This window comes from Anolis sagrei, chromosome X (genome assembly GCF_037176765.1).
Source record: "Anolis sagrei isolate rAnoSag1 chromosome X, rAnoSag1.mat, whole genome shotgun sequence".
NCBI lineage: Eukaryota > Metazoa > Chordata > Lepidosauria > Squamata > Dactyloidae > Anolis > Anolis sagrei.
This window is the reverse complement of record NC_090034.1, coordinates 23882449-23906184: the sequence shown is the minus strand read 5'-3', so window position 1 is coordinate 23906184 and position 23736 is coordinate 23882449. Positions and strand designations below refer to the sequence as shown.

Here is a 23736-nt window from a genome sequence, read left to right as displayed (position 1 = left end):
CTCCTCCTCGCCTCATTGGCTCGCGGAGGAACCGAGTCCCGCCTTCCTTCCGTCCCGACAGCGAAAAACACGCCCTCGCGACGCCCTCATCGCCTTCTCATTGGATCATTCAGCGGTAGGCGGCGCCTCCCTTTTGCCCACTGATTAGAAAGGGTTCACGTCACTCCGGTAAACGAAACAAAAAAAAAAGCGGAAGCGGCAGGAAGTTCAGCGATGCAACATGGAGAAGGGGAAAGAAGGTGAGTGACTGACTAACTGACGCTCGTAGGGAGGCGGGCCTTTCAGAGGATGCTTTCCCAGGGACATCCCAGAGACAGTGGGTTCTTGTAGGTTTTTCCGGGCTATATGGCCATGTTCTGGAGGCAATTTTTCTCCTGACGTTTCGCCTGCATCTATGGCAAGCATCCTCAGAGGGAGTGAGGTCCCAGAGACACTTCACCTAGAAGCAGTCAAGCCAGTGACATCACAGAGTCACTTCACCTAGTAACAGTCAAGACAGGCCCGTAGCCAGGATTTCGATTCGGGGGGGGGGGGGGCTGAGTTTTTTTCAGGGGGTTTCGGAGGGGGCTGAGTTTCGGGGGGGGGGGGCTGAGTCTGAGTGAAAGAGGGTCTACCCTAGCAAACCTTTTGTATCATTACCCCAATACCCCCATGCATATGGGATATATTGAGTATGGTGATCAGATCATGATATGAATAAACATAACAGTTTAAATAATGCACCAGTAAGGCCTTTTCGCGAACCACCATGAGAATTTCGGGGGGGGGGGGGGGCTGAAGCCCCTCAACCCCCCCCCCCCCCCCGGCTACATGCCTGAGTCAAGACATTGACATCACAGAGTCACTTCACCTAGTAACAGTCAAGCCAGTGACATCACAGAGAGATACTTCACCTACCAACAGTCACGACAATGACATCACACTTCACCTAGAAACAGCTAACACAGTGACAACACAAAGAGCCACTTCACCTAGCAACAGTCTAGACAGTGACATCATTGAGACACATCGCCTAGCAACGGCCCACACAGTGACATCACAGAGAGCTACTTCACCTAGTAACAGCCTTTGTAGTACAGATAGACATACTTTGTCATACACATATATACATACATGCATACATACATGCATACAAACACAGATATGCTAGCTTAGGTACCCGGCGATGCCCAGGTTAGGTATTTTGTAATGATAAATATTAGAAGTAATAGCTAGGACTTGGCTGTTATGAATGGTCCCATTATACACACAGCTCTCTGAGTGGATGGTACTCGAGGAACTTTGGATATGGGAGAACTTCAGCTCCCATCCTCCCTCCATCCACTCTGAAACCTTCCCAGTATTTTAAATTGACCATGATGAATGCCAACTTTGCTCTAGAGAGCCATCATCAGTGAGGATAATAGTGCTCTCTGAATGACTACAAACCCCCTCCAGTAATTCTGTTGGTCAGGAGGGATCTCTGTGCCAAGTACAGTATAGTCCAGATCCATTATCGGTAGGAGTGAGTAGATAGATAGACCTGCAGCATTCATTTCTTTTATCCTTGCCCAAACAGGTACAATACATGTGTGTTTTTGTCCCTTACAGACAGAGGCAATCTGGCTGGTGTTCAGCACATTGTTCTGGTGCTCTCGGGAAAAGGAGGAGTGGGAAAGAGTACCATTTCAACTGAGTTGGCTTTGGCTCTGCATCATGCTGGGAAAAAGGTATGCTCTATTATTCCATAACAATGTGGTGTAGCATTGCATTAGAGCAGCCATCTTCACCAGGAGATTCTTGAATGTTTTGGACCTACCAGGGATTTGTTGACTTTTTCCCTTCATGCCTGGATTGGATGGGAGTTTATTTGCCATTGATTTGTTTTTTGCACTAACAAATGAATGTGCAAAGAAAGCATTCCTACTGAAAAAGAAAAGACAGGAAGACGAAACTACCATATCTTCTCTAAAACTAAATTTGACTAATTAGCTATACACTAAGGTATTGAGGATTCTGTCCTCTGAATATGGATTGTTATGTATTGGAAGCCTCAAAGTATGCAAAAATACATAAGACTGTTTTCTCCTAGGTTTTAATTCACACACTGTTGTGGTTTTTAATGTTAACCACTTTTAAGTTTCCTTTGCCAGAGGAAAAATAGTGTATAAATTCTGCTACTACTGTGAACATGATTGTGTATTTTATTTTATTTTTATTTATTTATTTACTTTGCTTATATACCGCTGTATCTCAAGCCCGAAGGCGACTCACGGCGGTTCACAAACAGTAAAAACAGTAGAAACAGCAGTGGTTCCATACAACATATAACAACTGACTTAACACATTATCCATAAATTACCAATAAGCAATTACAATGCACAATTATTACAAAAAACAACCGTACCCAATCTTCTCATCATCCAAGCGTAGTCCAGGTTCGTCGTCCATTGTTCCATTCCTATGTTCCATTACCAGATTGCACTAAATTACTCAAACGCCTGCACAAACATCCAGGTCTTCACCTTTTTGCGGAATACCATTAGAGATGGTGCTAGTCTAATGTCCGTAGGAAGGGCGTTCCACAGCCGAGGAGCCACCACCGAGAAGGCCCTATCTCTCGTCCCCGCCAGCCGAGCTTGAGAAGCAGGCGGGATCGAGAGCAGGGTCTCCCCGGAAGATCTCAAACTCCTGGTGGGTTCATAGGCAGAGATGCGGTTAGATAGGTAGCTTGGGCCGGAACCGTTTAGGGCTTTAAAGGCCAACGCCAGCACTTTGAATTCAGCCCGGTAGCAGATCGGTAGCCAGTGGAGTTGGCGCAACAGGGGGGTTGTATGCTCCCTGCGCTCCGCTCCTGTTAAAATCATGGCTGCCGAGTGTTGGACTAGTTGGAGCTTCTGAGCTGTCTTCAAAGGCAACCCCACGTAGAGAGCGTTGCAGTAGTCTATGTTGTAACCCACCTCAAGCCAAGAAGAGAGCCAGGAAAGAAAATAATAATAATAATAATAACAACCTTTATTTGTATACTGCCCTATCTCCCTGAAGGGACTCAGGGTGGTTTATTTATTTATTTATTTATTTCAGTTACTTCTACCCCGCCCTTCTCACCCCCAAAGGGGGACTCAGGGTGGCTTACAGACGAAGGCACAGTACAATGCCTATATCAGTTATACAAACATACATAAAAGCAATTTAAACAATTAACAGATTAAAAACATCAATACATAGTAAACAATCTCATGCTCAGTGTTCAGAGTTCCGTACATCCATTCCGTTCCGTCAGTTCCTGTTTATCGTCGGGTCTTTCCTTTAGCTGCCAGAATGTCCAAAAGCTTGGTCCCATATCCAAGTCTTCAATTTTTTTCTGAACGACAAAACGGAGGTTGCTGATCTAATCTCCTCGGGGAGTGAGTTCCACAGGTGAGGGGCCACCACCGAGAAGGCCCTGCTCCTCGTCCCCGCCAACCTCACTTGTGATAGCGGCGGGGTCGAGAGCAGGGCCTCCCCAGAAGATCTTAAACTCCGAGGTGGGACGTAGAGGGAGATCCGTTCGGACAAATACACTGGGCCGGAACCGTATAGGGTTTTGTAGGTCAAAACCAGCACTTTGAATTGTGCTCGGAATTGGATCGGCAGCCAGTGGAGCTGACATAACAGGGGGGTGATATGCTCCCTGTATGCCGCTCCAGTGAGCAATCTGGCTGCCTCTCGCTGGACTAGTTGGAGTTTCCGAGCAGTCTTCAAAGGCAACCCCACGTAGAGCGCGTTGCAGTAATCCAACCGGGATGTAACAAGAGCGTGGACCACCGTGGCCAGATCTGACTTCCCAAGGTACGGGCGCAGCTGGCGCACAAGTTTTAATTGTGCAAAAGCTCTCCCGGCCACCGCCGAGACCTGTGGTTCCAGGCTCAGCGATGAGTCCAGGCTCACTCCCAAGCTGCGAACCTGTGTCTTCAGGGGAGTGTAACCCCATCTAACACAGGCTGTAACCCTATACCCTGTTCAGCCTTACGACTGACCAGTAGGACCTCTGTCTTGTCTGGATTCAGTTTCAATTTGTTAGCTCTCATCCAGTCCGACACAGCAGCCAAGCACCGGTTCAAGGTCTGGACAGCCTCCTTGGTGACAGGTGGGAAGGAGTGACAGATTTGGACATCATCTGCGTAGAGATAACATCTCATTCCGAAACTCCGGATGATCTCCCCCAGCGGCTTCATGTAGATGTTAAATAACATTGGGGCCAGATTTGAACCCTGTGGGACTCCACACAACAATGGTTGTGGAGACGAACACGTGTCACCCAGTAACACCTTCTGGGACCGACCCTCAAGGAAGGATCGGAGCCACCGCAAAGTGGTGTCCCCGAGCCCCATGTTCATGAGGCGTCCCAGAAGGATACCGTGATCGACGGTATCAAAGGCCACTGAAAGGTCCAGCAGAACTAACAGGGACACACTCCCCCTGTCAAGCTCCCGGCGAAGATCATCTACCAAGGCGACCAAGGCTGTCTCAGTTCCATGTCCCGGCCTAAAGCCAGACTGTGCCGGATCTAGATAATCAGTGTCTACCAGAAACCCCTGGAGTTGTGTTGCCACCACACGTTCCATGACTTTGCCCAAATAGGGGAGATTGGAGACTGGCCGATAGTTGTCGAATTGAGTGGGGTCCAGTGATGGTTTCTTCAACAGCGGTTTTATGATAGCTTGTTTTATTTATTTATTTATTTATTTATTTATTTATTTACTACGCTTATATACCGCAATTCTCAGCCTACCGGCGACTCATTGCGGTGTACAACATAGAAAAAAGGTGCAGAATACAACATACAATAAAACAATCCACAGTACATAATTATCAACATCATCAAAACATCAACCTTACTACAATACCATTCCGAGTCGTCTCATCGTCCAATTCACAATCCGATGTCATTTCCGTTGTTACATTCCTATGGTCAAGTTACCAGTCATTGCACTTCTATTCAAAAGCCTTCTTAAACATCCAGGTCTTCAGCTTCCTGCGGAAGATCAACAGGGAGGGGGCTAACCTGATGTCTACGGGAAGGGTGTTCCACAGCCGAGGAGCCACCACCAAGAAGGCCCTATCTCTCGTCCCCACCAGCCGTGCCTGAGATGCAGGCGGGATCGAGAGCAGGGCCTCCCTGGAAGATCTCAAAGTCCTCGTGGGCTCATAGGCTGAGAGGCGGTTAGTAAGGTATCTTGGGCCGGAACCGCTTAGGGCTTTATAGGCCAGTGCCAACACCTTGAATTGAGCCCGGTAGCAGATCGGCAGCCAGTGGAGCTGGTACAACAGGGGGATTGTATGCTCCCTGTGCCCCGCTCCTGTTAGTATCATGGCTGCCGCACGTTGGACCAGTTGGAGCTTCCGGGCCGTCTTCTAGGGCAACCCCACGTAGAGAGCGTTGCAGTAGTCTAAACAGGATGTAACCAGAGCGTGGCCAAGTCAGACTTCCCAAGGTACAGGCGCAGCTGGCGCACGAGCCTAAGCTGTGCAAATGCTCCCCTGGTCACCACCGAGACCTGGGGCTCCAGGCTCAGCGATGAATCCAGGATCACACCCAAGCTGCGAACCTGTGCCTTCAAGGGGAGTGCGACCCCGTCCAGCACAGGCTGTAACCCTATACCCTGTTCGGCCTTGCGACTGACCAGGAGTACCTCTGTCTTGTCTGGATTCAATTTCAATTTGTTCGCCCTCATCCAGACCGTTACAGCGGCCAGGCACCGGTTCAGGACCTCGACAGCCTCTTTAGTAGCAGGTGGAAAGGAGTGACAGAGTTGGACATCATCTGCGTACAGATGACACCGTACCCCGAAACTCCGGATGATCTCACCCAGCGGCTTCATGTAGATATTAAACAGCATGGGGGACAGTATGGAGCCCTGAGGAACCCCACACGACAAAGGTTGTGGGGTTGAACAGGTGTCCCCCAATAACACCTTCTGGGACCGACCCTCCAGGAATGACCGAAGCCACTGTAGAACAGTGCCCCCGAGACCCATCCCCGCAAGGCGTTCCAGAAGGATACAGTGGTCGACGGTATCGAAGGCTGCTGAGAGGTCCAGCAGCACCAACAGGGACACACTCCCCCTGTCAAGCTCCCGGCGAAGATCATCTACCAAGGCGACCAAGGCTGTCTCAGTTCCATGTCCCGGTCTGAAACCAGACTGTGCCGGATCCAGAAAATCCGTGTCTACCAAGAATACCTGGAGTTGTGAAGCCACCACGTGTTCCAGGACTTTGCCCAAAAAGGGAAGATTGGAAACTGGCCGAAAGCTGTCGAATTTAGTGGGGTCCAGTGATGGATTTTTCAACAGCAGTTTTATTATAGCTTGTTTTAAGCTCGCTGGAATTCTGCCTTCCCGAAGGGAGGCGTTAACCACCACCTCAACCCACTCAGCCAATCCCCCTCTGGCCTCCTTTAGAAGCCAGGATGGGCAGGGGTCTAGGATGGACGTGGTAGGCCTCATTCCTCCGAGTATCTTGTCCACATCCTCGGGTTTCACCAATTGAAATGAATCCATCAAAATAGGACAAGCAGGTGCTCGTGTTACAACCTCAGAGACTGCCCTTAATATGGTGTCCAGACCAGAACGGATCAAAGCGACTTTGTCTGCAAAGAACCGGGCAAAAGCTTCGCAGCGAGATGCCGAATTGTCAGGGCTTCCACCTAAGGTGGCGGGATTTAAAAGGCCTCTGACAATCCGAAACAACTCAGTCGGACGGTTCTTTGCAGACGCAATAGTGGCCGCAAAGAAAGTTTTCTTTGCGGCTTTTATTGCCGCGGCATATGCCCTTAAGAAGGACACAAACCGTGTTCGATTTGGCTCGCTCGGATCCGATCGCCACACACTCTCTAGTTCCCTCTTCCTTCGCTTCATCGCTGCCAGCTCCTCAGTGAACCAAGGGGCTGGTTTAGCTCGGCTACTCGAGAGGGGACGTTCCGGAGCGATCGTGTCAATTGCCCTAGTCATCTCCCCATTCCAGAGAGCGACCAGGGCATCAACAGAATCACCTACCGAGGTGGCGGGAAAATCCCCAAGAGCCGTCAGGAATCCGTCCGGATCCATAAGCCTCCTGGGGTGGACCAACTTAATGGGTCCTCCACCTCTGCAGAGGTTAGGGGGCGCAGTGAGCCTAAATCTGACCAGGAAGTGCCAACACCTTTTAAGCTCTCTGGAAACTTTCCTTCCCGTAGGGAGGCATTAACCATCACCTCACCCACTCTGCCAACCCCCCTCTGGCCTCTTTTATCAGCCAGGATGGGCAGGGGTCTAGGATGCATGTGGTAGGTCGCACCTCTCCAAGGATCCTGTCCACATCCTCAAGCTGAACCAATTGAAAAGAATCCAACAAAACTGGACAAGCAGATGTTCTCGTTACATCCCCAGAGACTGCCATTAACATGACGTCAAAACCCGACCGAATCTGCTCAATTTTATCCGCGAAAGATTGAGCAAATGCTTCACAGCGAGCCACCGAGTTATCCGAGGCCTCGCTTTTCGGCGGATTTAACAGGCCCCTGACAACTCGGAAAAGCTCAGCTGGACAATTCTTCGCAGATGCAATATTGGCTGTAATGAATGTTTTCTGAGCCGCCACTATTGCCACACCATAGGACCTTAAGAAGGCATTCAGGTGTGTTTGGGCTGGATTTGTGGGATTCTGGCGCCACCCACACTCTAACCTCCTCTTCTTTCGCTTCATCGCTGCCAGCTCCTCAGTGAACCAAGAGGCTGGTTTAGCTCGGTTACTCGAGAGGGGGCGTTCCGGAGCGATTGTGTCAATTGCCCTGGTCAACTCACTGTCCCAGTGAGAGACCAGAGCATCGACAGTGTCGCTAGCCAAGGAGGTGGAAAAATCCCCAAGAGCCGTCAGGAAACCATTTGGATCCATAAGTCTCCTGGGGCGGACCATTCTAATGGGTCCACCACCCCTGCGGAGGTTAGAAGGCACAGTTAGTCTAAATCTGATCAGGTGGTGATCGGTCCATGGCAATGGGGCGATGGTCAGCTCCTCCATCCCGTCACCCTCATCCCATCCCTGGCTGAAGACCAAATCCAAGGTGTGTCCGGCACTATGGGTGGGACCAGATATTAGCTGGGATAGGCCCATGGTTGCCATGGCAGCCATGAAGTCCTGAGCCGCACCAGAAAGAGAGGCCTCGGCATGGATGTTGAAATCTCCCAACACGTAAGGCAAAACTTTCAATTGTCAAGAAGAAAATCATACAGACATTTTTTTAAAAGCATCATAAAACACAAACATCTTACTAAAACACAACAATAAAAATTTAAACTTATTGCAATTATAATTCTATCAGACAAGGATCAACAAAAACCAATGGCCAGGACTACAAAATGGGCATGGCCAACTATAAAAGGGCTGAGCAAGTGATAGTGCAAACAGTGAATGATAGGGACGGGGAAGTGGAGAAAGTTCAGAACTGAGTACTAACTGATGACGTAGGGACTGGGCCTCAGGACTAATTCATCCAGGCTTTCAAGTCTCTACAAAAAGTGGACAATGTGGGGCCTGCCTAATCTCCCTGGAGAGTGTGTTCCAAAATCAGGGGGCCACCACTGAGAAGGCCCTCTCCCTCGTCCCCACCAACCATACTTGTGACAGTGGCAGAAGTGAGACGAGGGCCTCCCTGGCAGAGGAGGGCCTCCCCATCATGCACTCCATATAATAAGCTCCAGTTAGAAGCCTGGCCACCTACCTTTGTACCAATTGCAGTTTCCGGGCCATCTTCAAAGGCAGCCTCATATAGAGTACATTGCAAATTCCAAACTGGATGTAACCAAGGCATGGACCACTGTGGCCATGTCTAACTTCTCAAGGCATGGTCGCAGCTGGCACACAACCTTTAACTGTGCAAAGGCCGTCCTGGCCACCGCCGACACCTGGGCATCTAGCATCAGTGCTGAGTTCTGGAGGACCCCCAAGCTGCAGATCTGTGTCTTCAGGGGGAGTGTAACCCTGTCAAGCACAGGTTGCCACCCAATATCCTGAGCAGCCTCATTACTGACCATAATAATAATAATAATGACAACAACAACACTCTCAAATGAGAACTGGGCATGCTGATTGAGCATGGATGTCAGGGCAAGAGAGGGGCCCACAGTGAGAAAGAATCAGAGTATCTTAGAAGAAGCATTTCTCTCTAGAGCATTGAACAAGAATGTGCTGTACTGCTCCTTTTTCTTTCAAGTTCTGCTTATTATGGTCTATATCTTAATATAGACCATCATCAAGACTAGAATACAATTTGTTTGCCAACCTTTTCTAATGCAGCTTGTGATGGTCCCAGTGTTCCGTCTCGCAGGAGACTGTTTTGCATTGCTTTTTTAGTTGCTTGGAATTGTTGCCCCTTGCCTTTCTCTCAGGAGCTGCTGCAGCCTTGCAAAGCCTGGAGTTTAACAGCCAAAGGCGGGAAAAGCGAGCCTGCTAACTGGTGGAGAAGAGAAAGAAGAAATATCTATTTGGTTTATCAACTTTTTGCAACTTTGCAACTTTGAGAAATAAATATCTTTTTTGATGTTCAGAACTTGTAATAGACTCAGTTACTGAGAATCTCAGTCTTCTCAAGAAAAGCACCGGCAGTTCGCCCAGACATAGGGAACAGCACATCATTGTTTTGTCTTTAAAAGCGTCTGGGTGTAACAGCACACCCAGCTTGAGTGCTTGGTATGTAATAATGAACATAGGTGAGCAATGAGAAATGTGCCCTGAAAATGTTGGTTTGGGCAAACTTTGGCTCTCCAGGGGTTTTGGACTTCAACTTCCAGAATTCCTAACAGCCAGTAGGCTGTTAGGAATTGTGGGAGTTGAAGTCCAAAACCCCTGGAGGGCCAAAGTATGCCTATACCTGGTCTACCTTCACTCTGGTAAAATTAGTATGGCAGTAATGGAGTTCAAGTTTATCCTTTGGGTTAACAACAGCCATTCTAGTAGATATTGGCTCTGTCTTGGTAATGGATTTTGCACAGCTTTTGAAAAGGGCCTGTCTTGCCTATATATCTCAATCCAGGTTGGGATCCTGGATGTAGACCTCTGTGGCCCCAGCACCCCTTACATGCTCAATGCCCAAGACCACGAAGTTCACCAGTGCGACAGCGGCTGGGTGCCCGTCTATGTTGGCCAAGACAAGAACATTGCCCTCATGTCCATTGGCTTCCTTCTGGAGAAGTCAGATGATGCTGTGGTCTGGAGAGGACCAAAGAAAAATGGTACGAAAAACTTTTTTGGGCTTTGGTAGTCTGAAAGAAAGAACTCTTTGTGATAGGAAGGTCATCTCAACAGGGACAGAAAATAATGGAATGAAATCCAGGGATAGCGCATGGAAGGACCAAGAAGTTGGGTGCACCTCTCCATTGCTTCTTTGCCCCAACTTCAGACTGGGTATTTTACATTTTTGTTTTGTAGCTCTACTACAAGAGCTGAAAGCATGAACTTTTCAGAAATAAAATCAGAAATTCTCCGGCTTACAGAGATCAGGACAATATAGCTTGGGATCTTCCACAATAGCAAGCCTGACCTCTAAAAACCCGAATATTTCTGTAAAGTTCATACATCTAGTCCTTAGAGTATCACTTCTATTAGAACCCCTGAATTGACATTGCTAAGGGAATCCTGATACTCCAAAAAGGCAACTTATCCAAGCTTTCCCACCAATAAATACCTGATACTGGTAGTGCAGACAAGAAGGTACACTTCCAAAGATTTTAAGGTTCAGGCAGGTTCATACAGGAGACATCTCCAGATGCAAATCTCAAGAATGTTTTCTAGATTCTCCTGCGCTCTTGTTCAAAATTATGCATTTTCCATTCAGTGATGTGTATCTGTTTTACAGCTTTGATCAAGCAGTTTGTCTCTGATGTCGCCTGGGGAGAGCTTGACTTCTTGATTGTAGATACACCTCCCGGAACCTCTGATGAGCACATGGCCATTGTAGAAGCTCTTCGGCCTTATAATCCTTTGGGAGCAGTTCTGGTCACTACACCACAGGTATATCCCTCTGTCTTGGTTTCTGCACTATTGCTTCCTTTAATACCTTTGCTTGCTTTATTGAGTAGCCAAAATTGATTATATTGGTACACATGAATGGAGAAATACATTATTACATCCTGTTTTTTCTCACCAAAAAGAGAGAGAGAGCGAGAGAGAGAGAGAGAGACTCAAAGCGGCTTACAGTAAAACTGATACATTATTATTTAAAACTCTAAAATATGCTAACATTAAAATAGAATTTAATATTGACAGTATTAAAAACAAACATTTAAAACCCTTAAAACCGAGTGCAGATAATACCCTATTTCATAGAGGTAGAGATAGGGATAAGGGGACGAGCAATTCTAGTCTTGATGCTAAATAACAGGGATGAGTTGATCAATGGAATCAGAGTAGTCTGTTGATTATCTTCTGGCCACCTTTTTTGGGATGGACCTTTCTGTACAAAGTATTAATTTATCATGTCAGAAGTGAGTTGAGAATAGTTTTAATGCATACAAAATCCACAAACAAAGTTAAAAGCTTGCTAATACTAAATTTCCTTTGATCAGAAGCTAGCTACTTAAAGTGCCTCTGATGTTACTGTGAGAAGGTCTGACATTGTGCATGCGGCAGGGCTCAGGTTGCATTGTAGTGGGTGGTCTGTGGTTTGCTCTTCTCATGGACTCCACTTTGTAGCCCCATTTCTTAAGGTTAGCTTTGCATCTTGTGGTGCCAGTGTGACGGCGCAAGTGGCGCCACCTATGTGTAAAACTGATAGTTGCAAGGTTTAAAGTGTTGTATCATGCTTAATCCTGCCCCTTTTACCCTGCTTATGTATAGTTGTATGGATTGGTTACTTATAGCTGTCAATCAGTACTGTTTGGCTCCACCCCTTCCTGCAGGAGGGGAGAGCTTCCATTTCTTTTCATTCTGCCATCAGAGTTCCTACCATATGGACGTGAGTAAAAGGCTTGACTCTAAAGGACCCTGATTTAAGTTACCTCTTAGCATCAACTCTGAGGTTTTTTACCCTTGGGGCTCATGCTTTATGTCCAGATCGTCCTGGACAATATTGAGGAGACCCAAGCGCCTTCAAACCGGTTCTTTTGGCACCAAAGGAAGATCCTGAGTCTTCAAAACATAGGCCATCTGAACTGGGGCTGTGGTTTGCTCCGGCATTCACAGCCATTGAGGAAAGAGGAAACTTGGTGAGGCTTCTCAGCTTCAAACATCTTGGACCCAGGACTAGTTAAGACTGTAACGTATATTTTCCTTCACCTCTCTGAAGTTTTCCAGCTCATTGCTTTAATGACTTTGTGATAAATAAAACTTATTTTGAGTTATCCACAGCTTTTTGGGTTCTTGAAAGTTCCAGTTTCCTATAGGAGGGCAAGAAGCAATCCCCTGGGGGAAAGATGCCACGTCCATCCCTCCTTTATTGAGAATAATATCCCCAGGCGCGACGGCACAGTCAGAGCGCAGTCTGTTTAGCACCTTCCAAGTCGCCTAGCCTTCAGTGTGCCCAGGGGGGAGTTTCTCATCCAGTCTCAGCCACTGATTAAGATTCAGAGTTTTAGTTTGCCACTTTTGAACTCTTGCTTGCTGAGGCGTTCCTGCGAGTATCTATGTAGATCTTAGAAAGCTATTTCTTGATTTAAGGCATTGGCTTGCTGGCTAATATCCGCACAGAGGATGGGCTGGAGATGTCAATACCTTGGTCCTTTCATTACTGGCTGCTACTTCCCAATGGATGTCAGGTAGTGCGATACTGACTAAACAGTAGAATTTCTCCAGCAGCATAGGGCATAGACATCCTGTGATAATGTGTCATGTCTCATGAAGAGCCACATGCACTGTTTTAACATGGCGAGATGTATTCCACACTGGGCATGCATATTCAGCAGCAGAGTAGCAAAGCACAAGGGCTGAGTCGCCTCCGGGCTGATATGGACGGGATACAAATTCTGTAAATAAATAAATAAATAAATAAATAAATGTCTTCACTGTATCTGGTTGTGATCCCCAGGTTGTGCCAGTCAGCTTTCATATGATATTATTTCTAGCACCCACTTTTTGCTTCATAGTCAGGCAGTGCTTCTTATAAGCCAGAGCATGGTCCAGAGTGACTCCCAGGTATTTGGGTGTGCTGCAATGGTCTAGTGGGATTCCTTCCCAGGTAATCCTCAGAGCTCAAGATGCTTGTCTGTTCTTAAAATGAAAAACACACATCTGCATTTTAGATGGATTAGGAATCAGCTTGTTTTCCTTGTATTAGGCAGTAAGAGCACCTAGAGCTTCAGAGAGCTTCTGTACATAGTGAAGCTGATCCTCAAATCTTACACCTGTCATCTGTTATTTGAACTGTACTTGAATCCCATCTTGATAGAACCTTCCAAAGTTTATGCTCCATTTACATAACCTTAGAAAGCCCAGGATCCTGCTGATTTGGTGATCAAGAACTTTGGAGGTATAAAAACATTAATCAGAGGGGGGAAAAGAATCTGAATGGAAGTCTAGAAAACAAACTATTAGGTATGGGCAATCCATGGTTCTAAATCAGGGGTCCTCAAACTTTTTAAACAGAGGGCCAGGTCACGGTCCCTCCAACTGTTGGAGAGCTGGATTATAATTTGAAAAAAACATGAATGAAGTCCTTTGCACACGGCACATATCTTATTTGTAGTGCAAAAGACACTTAAAAACAATACAATAATTAAAATGAAGAACAATTTTAACAAATATAAACTTATTAGTATTTCAATGGGAAGTGTGGGCCTGCTTTTGGCTGATGAGATAGGATTGTTGTTGTGTGCTTTTAAGTCATTTCAGACTTAGGTTGACCCTGAGTGAGGGCCGGGTAAGTGACCTTGGAGGGCTGCATCCTGCCCCCGGGCCTTAGTTTGAGGACCCCTGTTCTAAATCAGGGGTCCTCAAACTGTTTAAACAGAGGGCCAGGTCACAGTCTCTCAAACTGTTGGAGGGCCGGATTATAATTTGAAAAAAACATGAATGAATTCCTGTGCACATTGCACATATATTATTTGTAGTGCAAAAACACTTAAAACATCCTCACTAACTCTGAGGATGCTTGCCATAGATGCAGGCGAAATGTCAGGAGAGAATGCTTCTAGAACATGGCCATATAGCCCGAAAAAACCTACAACAACCCAAAATTTCAACATTTCATTATTATTCCATTATTGGCAATTTTTATGACAGAACCAATTAGGAACTGCCTATGCTTTCTAGATTTGACCACACCATGTGCCTTTTAGCATAGCCTCCTGTGTCTGTAAAGGGCTAACCACACTGTTCTAAGAAGCCATACTACAAAGGAAACATCTCTCCTCCTGAGGATTCAGGACATTTGGAAACATTGGCTTCAGACCCATCTACACTCCTGTCTACCTTGTTTCTGAGATATCAAAAGTGCCACCAGGTGGTCTTCCTGTACTTTGTGGGAAATCTTGGGACAGTTGCATAGTGAGGATTACTTACCTGTCCATACCCTTCAGTGCAAACTTTACTTGACTCTCTTCTACTACCAAACAAACTGGCTTGTGCTTCTGGCCTCCCCCCGCCCCCCAAAAAACCTTAACACATTTAACTCTGTTCTTCTTACAGGCAGTTTCTGTGGGAGATGTGAGGCGAGAACTGACATTCTGCAAGAAGACTGGATTGCGAGTCCTTGGAATTGTGGAGAACATGAGCAGCTTTGTCTGCCCACATTGTTCGGTGAGAGGCAGCTGCCAATCCAAGCTCTTCACATGCAACTTTAACCAATAAGAATGCAGATTTTTCCAACTTGGAGGGAGTAGAACGTGCTTGAACTTTGTGCAACAGTCTACTTTAGTTGTAGTCTTTTGTCAAATTTAAACCAAATGACATATAATTTATTTGATCAGATTTGGGAAATCAGTGTTATGTTGGCTTTGTCCTGTCCTCTGGTAAAAGGGCTTGATTTGAGGAGAGTGATAGATATCTTGGTTTGAAGGTAAGCAATTTCATTGGTGAGGTTTTAAAGAACACTCTCAAAATATTATGAGTTGTTTGTGGGTAAATTGTCTCTTCTCTTAATTACTTGTCTTCTTGCTCTCCTCTTAGAAACAATTCTAGATTTAATATTTCCCTTCTGTTTTCAGCAATGAAACTGGATTGCATCTTACCCTTATCTTGTTTCCTTATCCTCTTTCAGAATTCTCCTAACAATTCAACTGCCTCCCTGTGCATCTCCCTGCTACTGGAATTATTTATTGTTGGTCTTGAGGCTATTAGTAGTAGGCTCCTCAAACTCCTTTTTTTTTTTTTGGAGGGGGGGTGTTGCTGTGAGTTTTCTGGGCTGTCTGGCCATGTTCCAGAATCATTCTCTCCTGACGTTTCACCCACATCTATGGCAGGCATCCTCAGCAGTTGTGAGGTTGTTGGAAACTAGACAAGTGGGGTTTAATATACCTGTAGAATAGTGTCCACGGTGGGAGAAAGAACTCTTGTATGTTTGAGACAAGTCTGAATGTTGCAGTTGGCCACCTTGATTAGCAGTGAACGGTCTTGCAGCTTCAAAGCCTGGCTGGTTGGTGCCTGGGGGAATCCTTTGTCAGGTGGTATTAGCTGGCCCTGATTGTTTCCTGTCTGGAATTGCCCTGTTTTTTTAGTGTTGCTCTTTATTTACTGTTCTGATACTAATTTTTAATGTTAGTAACCAGATTTTGTTCATTTTCATGGGTTTCTCTTTTCTGTTGAAATTGTCCACATGATTGTGGATTCCAATGGCTTCTCTATGTAGTCTGACATGATCATTGTTAGAGTGGTCCAGCATGTCTGTGTTCTCAAATAATATGCTGTGTCCAGGTTGGTTCGTCAAATCCATTTTTTTTGCATTGCTGATTTTCTACTTGCATTTTCTTGGTGAAGTTTGTGTTCTCCCACTTGGGCAGGACTTCCAGTTGCTAATAGAAAGCTGCCTCCTTTTCCTTCCTTTCCCTTCCATGTAATATTCCAGTGTCACATTCGTGCCTTCTGAAAAACGAATCTGCTTTCTCTGTCCTTTTACATCCTGTTTTTCTCAGTCATCACTCACCGTGGAGGCACCTGTTCTACTCTTTCAAAAAACAACATCCTCTTTGAAAACTCTCATTCCCCATGATTGCAAAAGAACCATCACAATGAGAATACTGTGATAAACACTATGTAATGGCATTTGAAAAATGTTGTTCCTGGTTTAAAAATATTATTTCCTGTTTAGTTGTGCATTCCTTACTTTGAAGGTAGTTGTTCCACTCCAGAAACTTTGTTTTTGTGGCGGACACAAACTAGGTTGAATTGCTTGAGACTCAATGATTAGATATTCATTGAAAACCTAGAGCAAAATGTGCTGCAGGATGTCCCTCCTGCAAAGACAAAGTTTTTGTAGTTTCATAAACTTTTTCCATATTTCTATGATTTTATTTATTTATTTATTTGCAGTATTTATATTCTGCCCTTCTCACCCTGAAGGGGACTCTGGGTGGATCATAATGCACACATACATGGCAAACATTCAGTGCCATTTTTAAGACAGACAGACAGGCATTTTTGGCATTTCAAACTTTAGTGCCCGGAGGTTGTGCTTGATTCCGGCCACAAGGGGTGCTGTTGCTTCATCCACTATGATGCCGAGTCATTTTGATCGTATTTCCTCCTTGTTCTTTGATCGCTGACATATTTATGTTATCATAAAATACCTCCCCGCTTTAAGCGGTCCCTAATTTCTCTACTCACCACTCAGCTGTTTTTGAAATGCTTAGGTGGGCAGTAAGCTAGGCTTAACAGTCTGGTGCTCAATCCAACTCAGGCTTTGAACTTGCCACTTTCCAGTCGTCAGTGATCTATTGCTGCTGGTGATTAACCAGCTGTGCTACAGCCCGGCCCTGATAGAACCACTTAGGAAATGACATTTATAACCCAGGAACAAAAAATGTGTTACATAGTGTAATGCAATATCCTCAAAGCATCCTTCATTAACTCCTTATTATTCACCTCAGACATGGTAAACCTTAGCACTCTAAATGTCAACAGATTTCAACACTTTTCATATCACCAATTATTAGGGATTTTGGCATCTGTGATCCAGCAAACTCTGGAGGACCACAATTCCTCAGATTCTATTCTCTCCATAAAGTTTCTACTTTCACCTGTCTCTGAAATCAAGCTTCCTGTCTTATTCCAGGAATGCACAAATCTCTTTTCCAAAGGCGGCGGACAAGAGCTGGCTGAACATGCTGGAGTGCCATTCCTTGGTGAGTACCTTAATGATACCGTGACACATTTTTTTAAAAGTCAAAATGGCAAGTGGTAGTGTTGGGACTTCTAGTACATGCTGATATTCTCTTTAGCCATTCTGTGTTTTCCTCAATTCTAACACATAATTCCCCCTTAAGGTAAGTAAGTTAGCCAGAATCCCATTTTGCTTGCCTCTTATTGCAATTCTTTGAGTAGCCACTTATGAATGCATGCAGCCGACAATCCATTTATTTATTTATTTATTTACAGTATTTATATTCCGCCCTTCCCATTCCGAAGGGGCTCAGAGCAGATCATAGAACACATATACGGCAAATGTTGAATACTGTTATACACAGACAGGACGGATAACAGTACAGGTAGAGTACAGGTAGAAGGAGCTGGGGGTGGTGATGGCCGACACGGAGCTCTGGCGTGGACTGGTCCATGAGGTCACGAAGAGTCGGAGACGACTGAACGAATGAACATCAAGAGACATATAGGCTTTTCCCATCTTCAGCGTCTTGGAGGTTGTGCTCGATTCCGGCCATGGGGGCGGGCTGTCGCTCCATCCTCCATGTCGAAGAGCCCTGTCCACAGACCTCCTCCTTTTTGATCGAATCACCAGCATTTTTTGGTATTTCCTTTTGGTTCAATTAAGCGGTAACTATTTATCTACTCACCGCTGTTTTTGGTCTGTTAAGTGGGTAGTGAGCTGGGCTGAAGGTCGGGCGCTCACCCCTGACCCGAGCTTCGAACTACCAACCTTTTGATTGGCAAGATTTATTGCAGCTGGTGGTTAGCCTGCTGTGCTAAAGCCCGGTCCTATACTGCTATATACTGTTCATATACTACCAGATGATCCTCCTACGGCAGACTGAGAACTCAGGAGAGTAGTTCGGTGTGGTGCTGGACAATGCACAATATAGTCGATTTTCATCCAAAAGCTACTTGACTGTGGAAAGGACTCTACACTATGGCAAAACTTTATTTTTCTGTTGCTGAGGCCTCCATCTGTTCTGGGCCTCCATCTTCATCCATTCTTCATCCTGGCTATTCCATCTTGAAATTGGCCTTTGAGGTGGTTCCCAACTTACAGTGATCCTTAGTGAACCTATCATGGCAAGATTTGTTCAGAAGAAGTTGACCGTTGCTTTCTTCTGTGTCTGAGAAAGTGTAACTTGCCAACAAATCAACACATAGGTTTCTATGACTCTCTGCAATCCCCTCCCCCCCCCCCCCCCCCCCACACACACACCCCTCAACCTCACCTGCTGCTGTGCAGAAACCTAATATGTGAGGGGAAGTCCTAGGGAGGAGAGAGCAAGCTTGTTTTCCGTTGTCCTTGAGACTAGCACACAAAACCATGGCTTCAAACTACAGGAAAGGAGTTTCCACCTGAATATTAGGAAGAACTTCCTCACCATAAGAGCGGCTTAGCAGTGGAACTCTCTCCCCCAGGGTGTGGTGGGGGCTCCTTCTTTGAAGGCTTTTAAACAGAGGCTGGATGGCCATCTGTCAGGAGTGCTTTGAAGGCAATTTTCCTGCTTCTTGGCAGGGGGTTGGAGGTCTCTTCCAACTCAGTGATTCTATGATTCTACATGCACGCACCAGTTTCATAGAGCACAATCTTTGCAATACATGCCCAGTGGGATAATAGGTCAGGGATAATGTTTTTCTGTTAATCAATCTAGCATTCTACAAATAAGAAAGACACAGTGGACCAATGAGGGGTCGGCTTTGGATGGTGTTGCAGTGTGAATTGTACAACTCATGTCATTTCTACACTTCAAATCCTCTACTTTCTGTAAAGTTTTTCCATTTTGTTCCCCTGTGTAGGTTGCGTGCCCTTAGACCCTCAGCTCAGCCAGATTGTGGAAGGAGGCAGGTATCTCTTCCAAGAATTTCCTAAGAGTTTGGCCTTCCCTGCGCTGGCCAGTATCGCCCATCTGATTTTGACTGGGGCATCTCAGTACAGTCAATAAAGTGCGAGACAGAACAGGAATCCACTCCTACAATGCCTGCTTCTGACACGAAGGGGAAAGGACTCAACAACAGAATCTGCAGTGAATTTTGAAGAGATTTGACTTGATGGAAGCCGTTTCTCAGCAGCTCCATCTCTCTTCTGGATGAGTGACCATAATGTTTGCACTGTCTATCTTTTAGATCTAAGCACCCAATAGGTTTGTTATCCTTAGATGCACTTAAAGCTTTGACAGGTCAGAGTGGAAACCTCTGTTTGATATATTGCAAGAAATTAAATTTAGGCCTAAAATATTGCCTTTATGATTAATCAGAAGCTATCAGTGTAGTGAATGGTTTAGACCAAGCATGGGCAAACTTGGGCCCTCCATGTGTTTTGATTTCAACTCCCACAATTCCTAACAGCCTCGGGCACCTTCCTTTTCCCCCTCAGCCATTTAAGGAGAGAGCCTGAAGCTGTTAGGAATTATGGGAGTTGAAGTCCATAACACTTGGAGGGCCCAAGTTCACCCATACCTGGTTGAGATTCAAAACCTCTTAAACTCTCGCAAGGCACCAAACAGAGTTTCCAACTTTCTTTGTTATTTCAGAGACCCCTTGGCTAACACGATTAGCTCAAACCCAAAATACCTGATATCTAAATCAATGGCCACAGTCATAATGTTCCCATATGTGCAAATGATATTTTGTTTTTTTATTAAAATTCTAATTTTCCAACACTGATATACTTAATTGAACAATCCTTACTCTGGTCTCCAAATCCACTTTCAGGAAATCTAAATGGATGTTTCTCAATGTGTCATTATCATAACAAAATCATAGGCCATTACTAACTTGCCGTATCTGTTCCCTAATTTGTCTTACCAATAGCAAGATCTTTATTGCATTGGTTCCCATGGAACTATAACTGTCTCACCAACTGGATGAAAAAGTTGAAACCACAGCAGTCATTAAAACTTTATTTACTAGGATATATTGGTTTAGCCAAGATGTCGTCAACTTCACATTTGGCATGGCTTCCATTACATGCCTGGAATTTATTAGTTCTTGGTTGCGCAGCTGAACATTTACTGTACAGTGCTCTGAAATGAAACTGCTTTGAACTAAGAAGACTGATCTGTTGCAGCAAAGTCCCACAGAAGAGCCACCCAGGAATTCATTCTTGCCTCTCCTTCTCTTCTGCCCTGTAATGGAAAGGGATGTGCAACCCTCCCTACCACAATTCTGCTCAAAGGAAGGGGAGAAGAAGTAGGGCCCATGGAGTAAAATGATATCTATACACATAATAAAAGTGAAAATATGTATGTGTGTATGTGGCTGGGGTGCCCACTTCCACAGACAGGCCCCTGCTTCCATAAACAGCTATAATCCACAGTGCTGAGGAGCCACCAAAAGCACTCCCTCCAATGACATTACAGGTTATAGCAAACACCATTAACATGTAGCCCAACCCCTGCCAATGTCCTCCCCAAACTCTATTGTCCACCATCCAAGGAATGCTTTCATTCGGGGACAATTTCATCCTAGATTTTATGTTTCCCCCACTGCAAACATCCCAGTGTTTCTTACTCTCTCCATTGGTGTGGAATTTGCACGATCTCACCCACTGCCTCTCCTTTAACCCTTTCCCACTCTGTCTGCATAACAAACAGAGCAGAACTGAGCAGTAACTAAACATACTGGAGGAGTTTGGGGGATAGACTCCACATGATGGAATTTGTAGTTCACCCTACATCAAGTCAGAGCACTGGGATCTCCACTGATAATGGACCTGGACCACATTTGGCACATAGAACCCTCATGACAAAAAAAATTACTGGAGAGGTTTTTTTTGGGGGGGGGGGGATTCACCTTGATTTATAGTCATTGTAGATACTGGGATTTATAGTTCAACTGCAATGAAAGAGCATTCTGGACCCCACCAACAATGGCCCTGGACCCAACTTAGCACACAGAACTCCCACAATCAACAAAAAAATACAGGAGGGCTTTGAGGGGAATTCATCCTGATTTATAGGAATTATAGTTCACTTACATCCAGAAAGCACTGTGGATGCAAACAACAAATGGATCTGCGCCAAATTTGGCATGCATACCCAATATGCCCAAATTTGAATACTGGTAGATTGGGGTGGAATTTACCTTGACATTTGTTAGTTGTAGGTATTGGGATTTGATGCAATCTAAGAGAAGTCCGAACCCCACCAGTGATGGATCTGGACCTAACTTGGCACACAGAACCCCCATGACCAACTCACTGTACTGGAGGGATTTGATGGGACTGACTCACTATGGTGAGAGTTGTCATTCATCTTGCAGCTGGAAAGCATACTCAACCCCCCCAATTATATATCTGGAGTAAATTTGCCCAATAAAACAAACTTTAAGTATTGATAGAGTTTCAGGGGGTTAATCTGGCATGTGAGTTGTAGTACACCCACAACCTTATGCATTTTGTAAAGTTAAAAAATGACTTCTTCTAAATAACCCTGGCAATGCTGGGTACTCAAGCTAGTCCTAAATAAACGTCTTCTCCCAGAGATGTGTGCTGTAGTCCAAACAGCCAATCTCATAAGTAAACCACTTTGGACTTAATATGTAGTTCATGAGTTAATAAGTCTTGTGTCACTTCAACATGATCATTCTGTATTGGGAATTCCACAGATTTATGTGCCCAAGTCTGTGGAACTGAACATTTACTTCTGAGTAGATCTACTGAGGATTCCATTGTTAGCAACAGAAAGATTCCAGGGAAGGGAGGATTTGCTTTCCTTTCCAAATATAGTCTGAAATCCCAATATATTTCCTACTCCTGCTAGTGTAGGATGGAATATATCAGCTTTCCCCTTCTAGAATTAAAGCATTCTTCAGTCCTCAGAAGCAGCATGAATGAACACTTCCACTTGCATCTAGGTTTAGCATTTCAGTACCGTTTGTACTACATTCCTAGAATCTTTCGACCAAGGTATCCTGGACTGGCTCTCTGGGATGGGTCTCCTTCCTGGAGGGTTGGATCCAGATGGTGGTGCAGGAGGGTGCCTACTCAGACCCCTGGTCATTGGCCTGTGGCATCCCTCAAGGCTCTATTTTATCCCCTATGCTTTTCAACATCTACATGAAACCACTGGGTGAGGTCATCCAGAGTTTTGGAGTTTGGTGTCATCTGTACACAGATGACACACAACTCTATTACTAATTTCCACAGCAAGCCAAGGAAGTCTCCCAAGTTCTGAACCTAACAGGTGACGGAGGCTCCTTCTTTGGAGGCTTTTAAACAGAGGCTGGGTGGCCATCTGTCAGGGATGCTTTGAATGCAATTTTCCTGCTTCTTGGCAAGGGGTTTGACTGGATGGCCCATGAGATCTCTTCCAACTCTATGATTCCAGGTGTGACGAGCTGAATGAGGGCTAACAAACTGAAGCTTAATCCAGACAAGACAAGAGGTCCTCCTTGTTAGTCATGGGACTGATCAGGGTGTAGGGTGGCAACCTGTGCTTGACGGGGGTTACACTTCCCCTCAGGACACAGGTCCGCAGTCTGGGGGCCCTCCTGGACTCAGTCTGGAGATCCTCCTGGACTCAGCACTGACACTTGAGGACCTTGGCACAATTAAAACTTGTGCCCCAGCTGCAGCTGTACCTCAAAAAGCCCAACTTGGCCATGGTGGTCCATGCCTTAGTCATATCTCATATGGATTATTGTAATGCACTCTATGTGGGGCTGCCTTTGAAGACGGTCCGGAAGCCTCGATTAGTGCAAATTGAATTAGTTCAATCTGCAGCCAGACTGCTTACAGGGGTAGGTTGTAGAGAACATACTACCTCTTAAAGCAGCTCAATTGGCTGCTGATTTGCTTCCGGACCCAATTCAAGGTGCAGGTTATTACCTACAAAGCCTTATATGGATTGGGTTCTGCCTGTTTACGTGACCACATCTCTCCCCATGAACCTGCTTGGACCTTAAGATCAGCTGGGGAGGCCCTCCTCTCAATCCCACCTCTCTCACAAGCAAGGTTGGTGGAGAGGAGGGAGAGAGCCTTCTCGGTCGTGGCCCCCTGACTCTGGAATGCTCTCCCCAGGAAAATAAGACAAGCACCTACTCTTTCAACATTCAGGATGGAGTTAAAAACTTTGCTACTTAAACAAGCCTTTGATAACGGCTAGAGTGTGACTTAGTTGTCGGACAGCTTTGGAATTGACTATGAGAGTATGACAGGTATGGACTGGTGAAAGATGTCTATATTTATATTGTTTTAGAGAGTAAATAGCTTTTAAACTGTAATTTATGAATGTTTTCATTAGTATGTTTTAATTCTATGTAGCGATAATTGGTTATTGTTCTTTATTGCTTATATTATTTTTGTATCTGCTGATTGTTCCAAGCCGCCCCAAGTCCCTTCGGGGAGAGGTTATAATTTTTGTGTGTGTGTCAGGAGTAACTTGAGAAACTGCAAGTCGCTTCTGGTGTGAGAGAATTGGCTGTCTGCAAAGACATTACCCAAGG

The 23736-nt window shown here is 45.4% G+C and overlaps 1 protein-coding gene across 1 annotated transcript; it reads left to right on the top strand.

Moving 5' to 3' along the window:
- The first annotated feature begins 128 nt into the window (after positions 1-128).
- Positions 129-19956, top strand: NUBP2 (NUBP iron-sulfur cluster assembly factor 2, cytosolic). Its single transcript, XM_060786354.2, has 7 exons — positions 129-239; positions 1591-1709; positions 10031-10229; positions 10853-11007; positions 14617-14727; positions 17198-17267; positions 19090-19956. The coding sequence occupies exons 1-7, from the start codon at positions 221-223 to the stop codon at positions 19233-19235; spliced, it is 819 nt and encodes a 272-aa protein (XP_060642337.2). The 5' UTR covers positions 129-220; the 3' UTR covers positions 19236-19956.
- The last annotated feature ends 3780 nt before the right edge of the window (positions 19957-23736 follow it).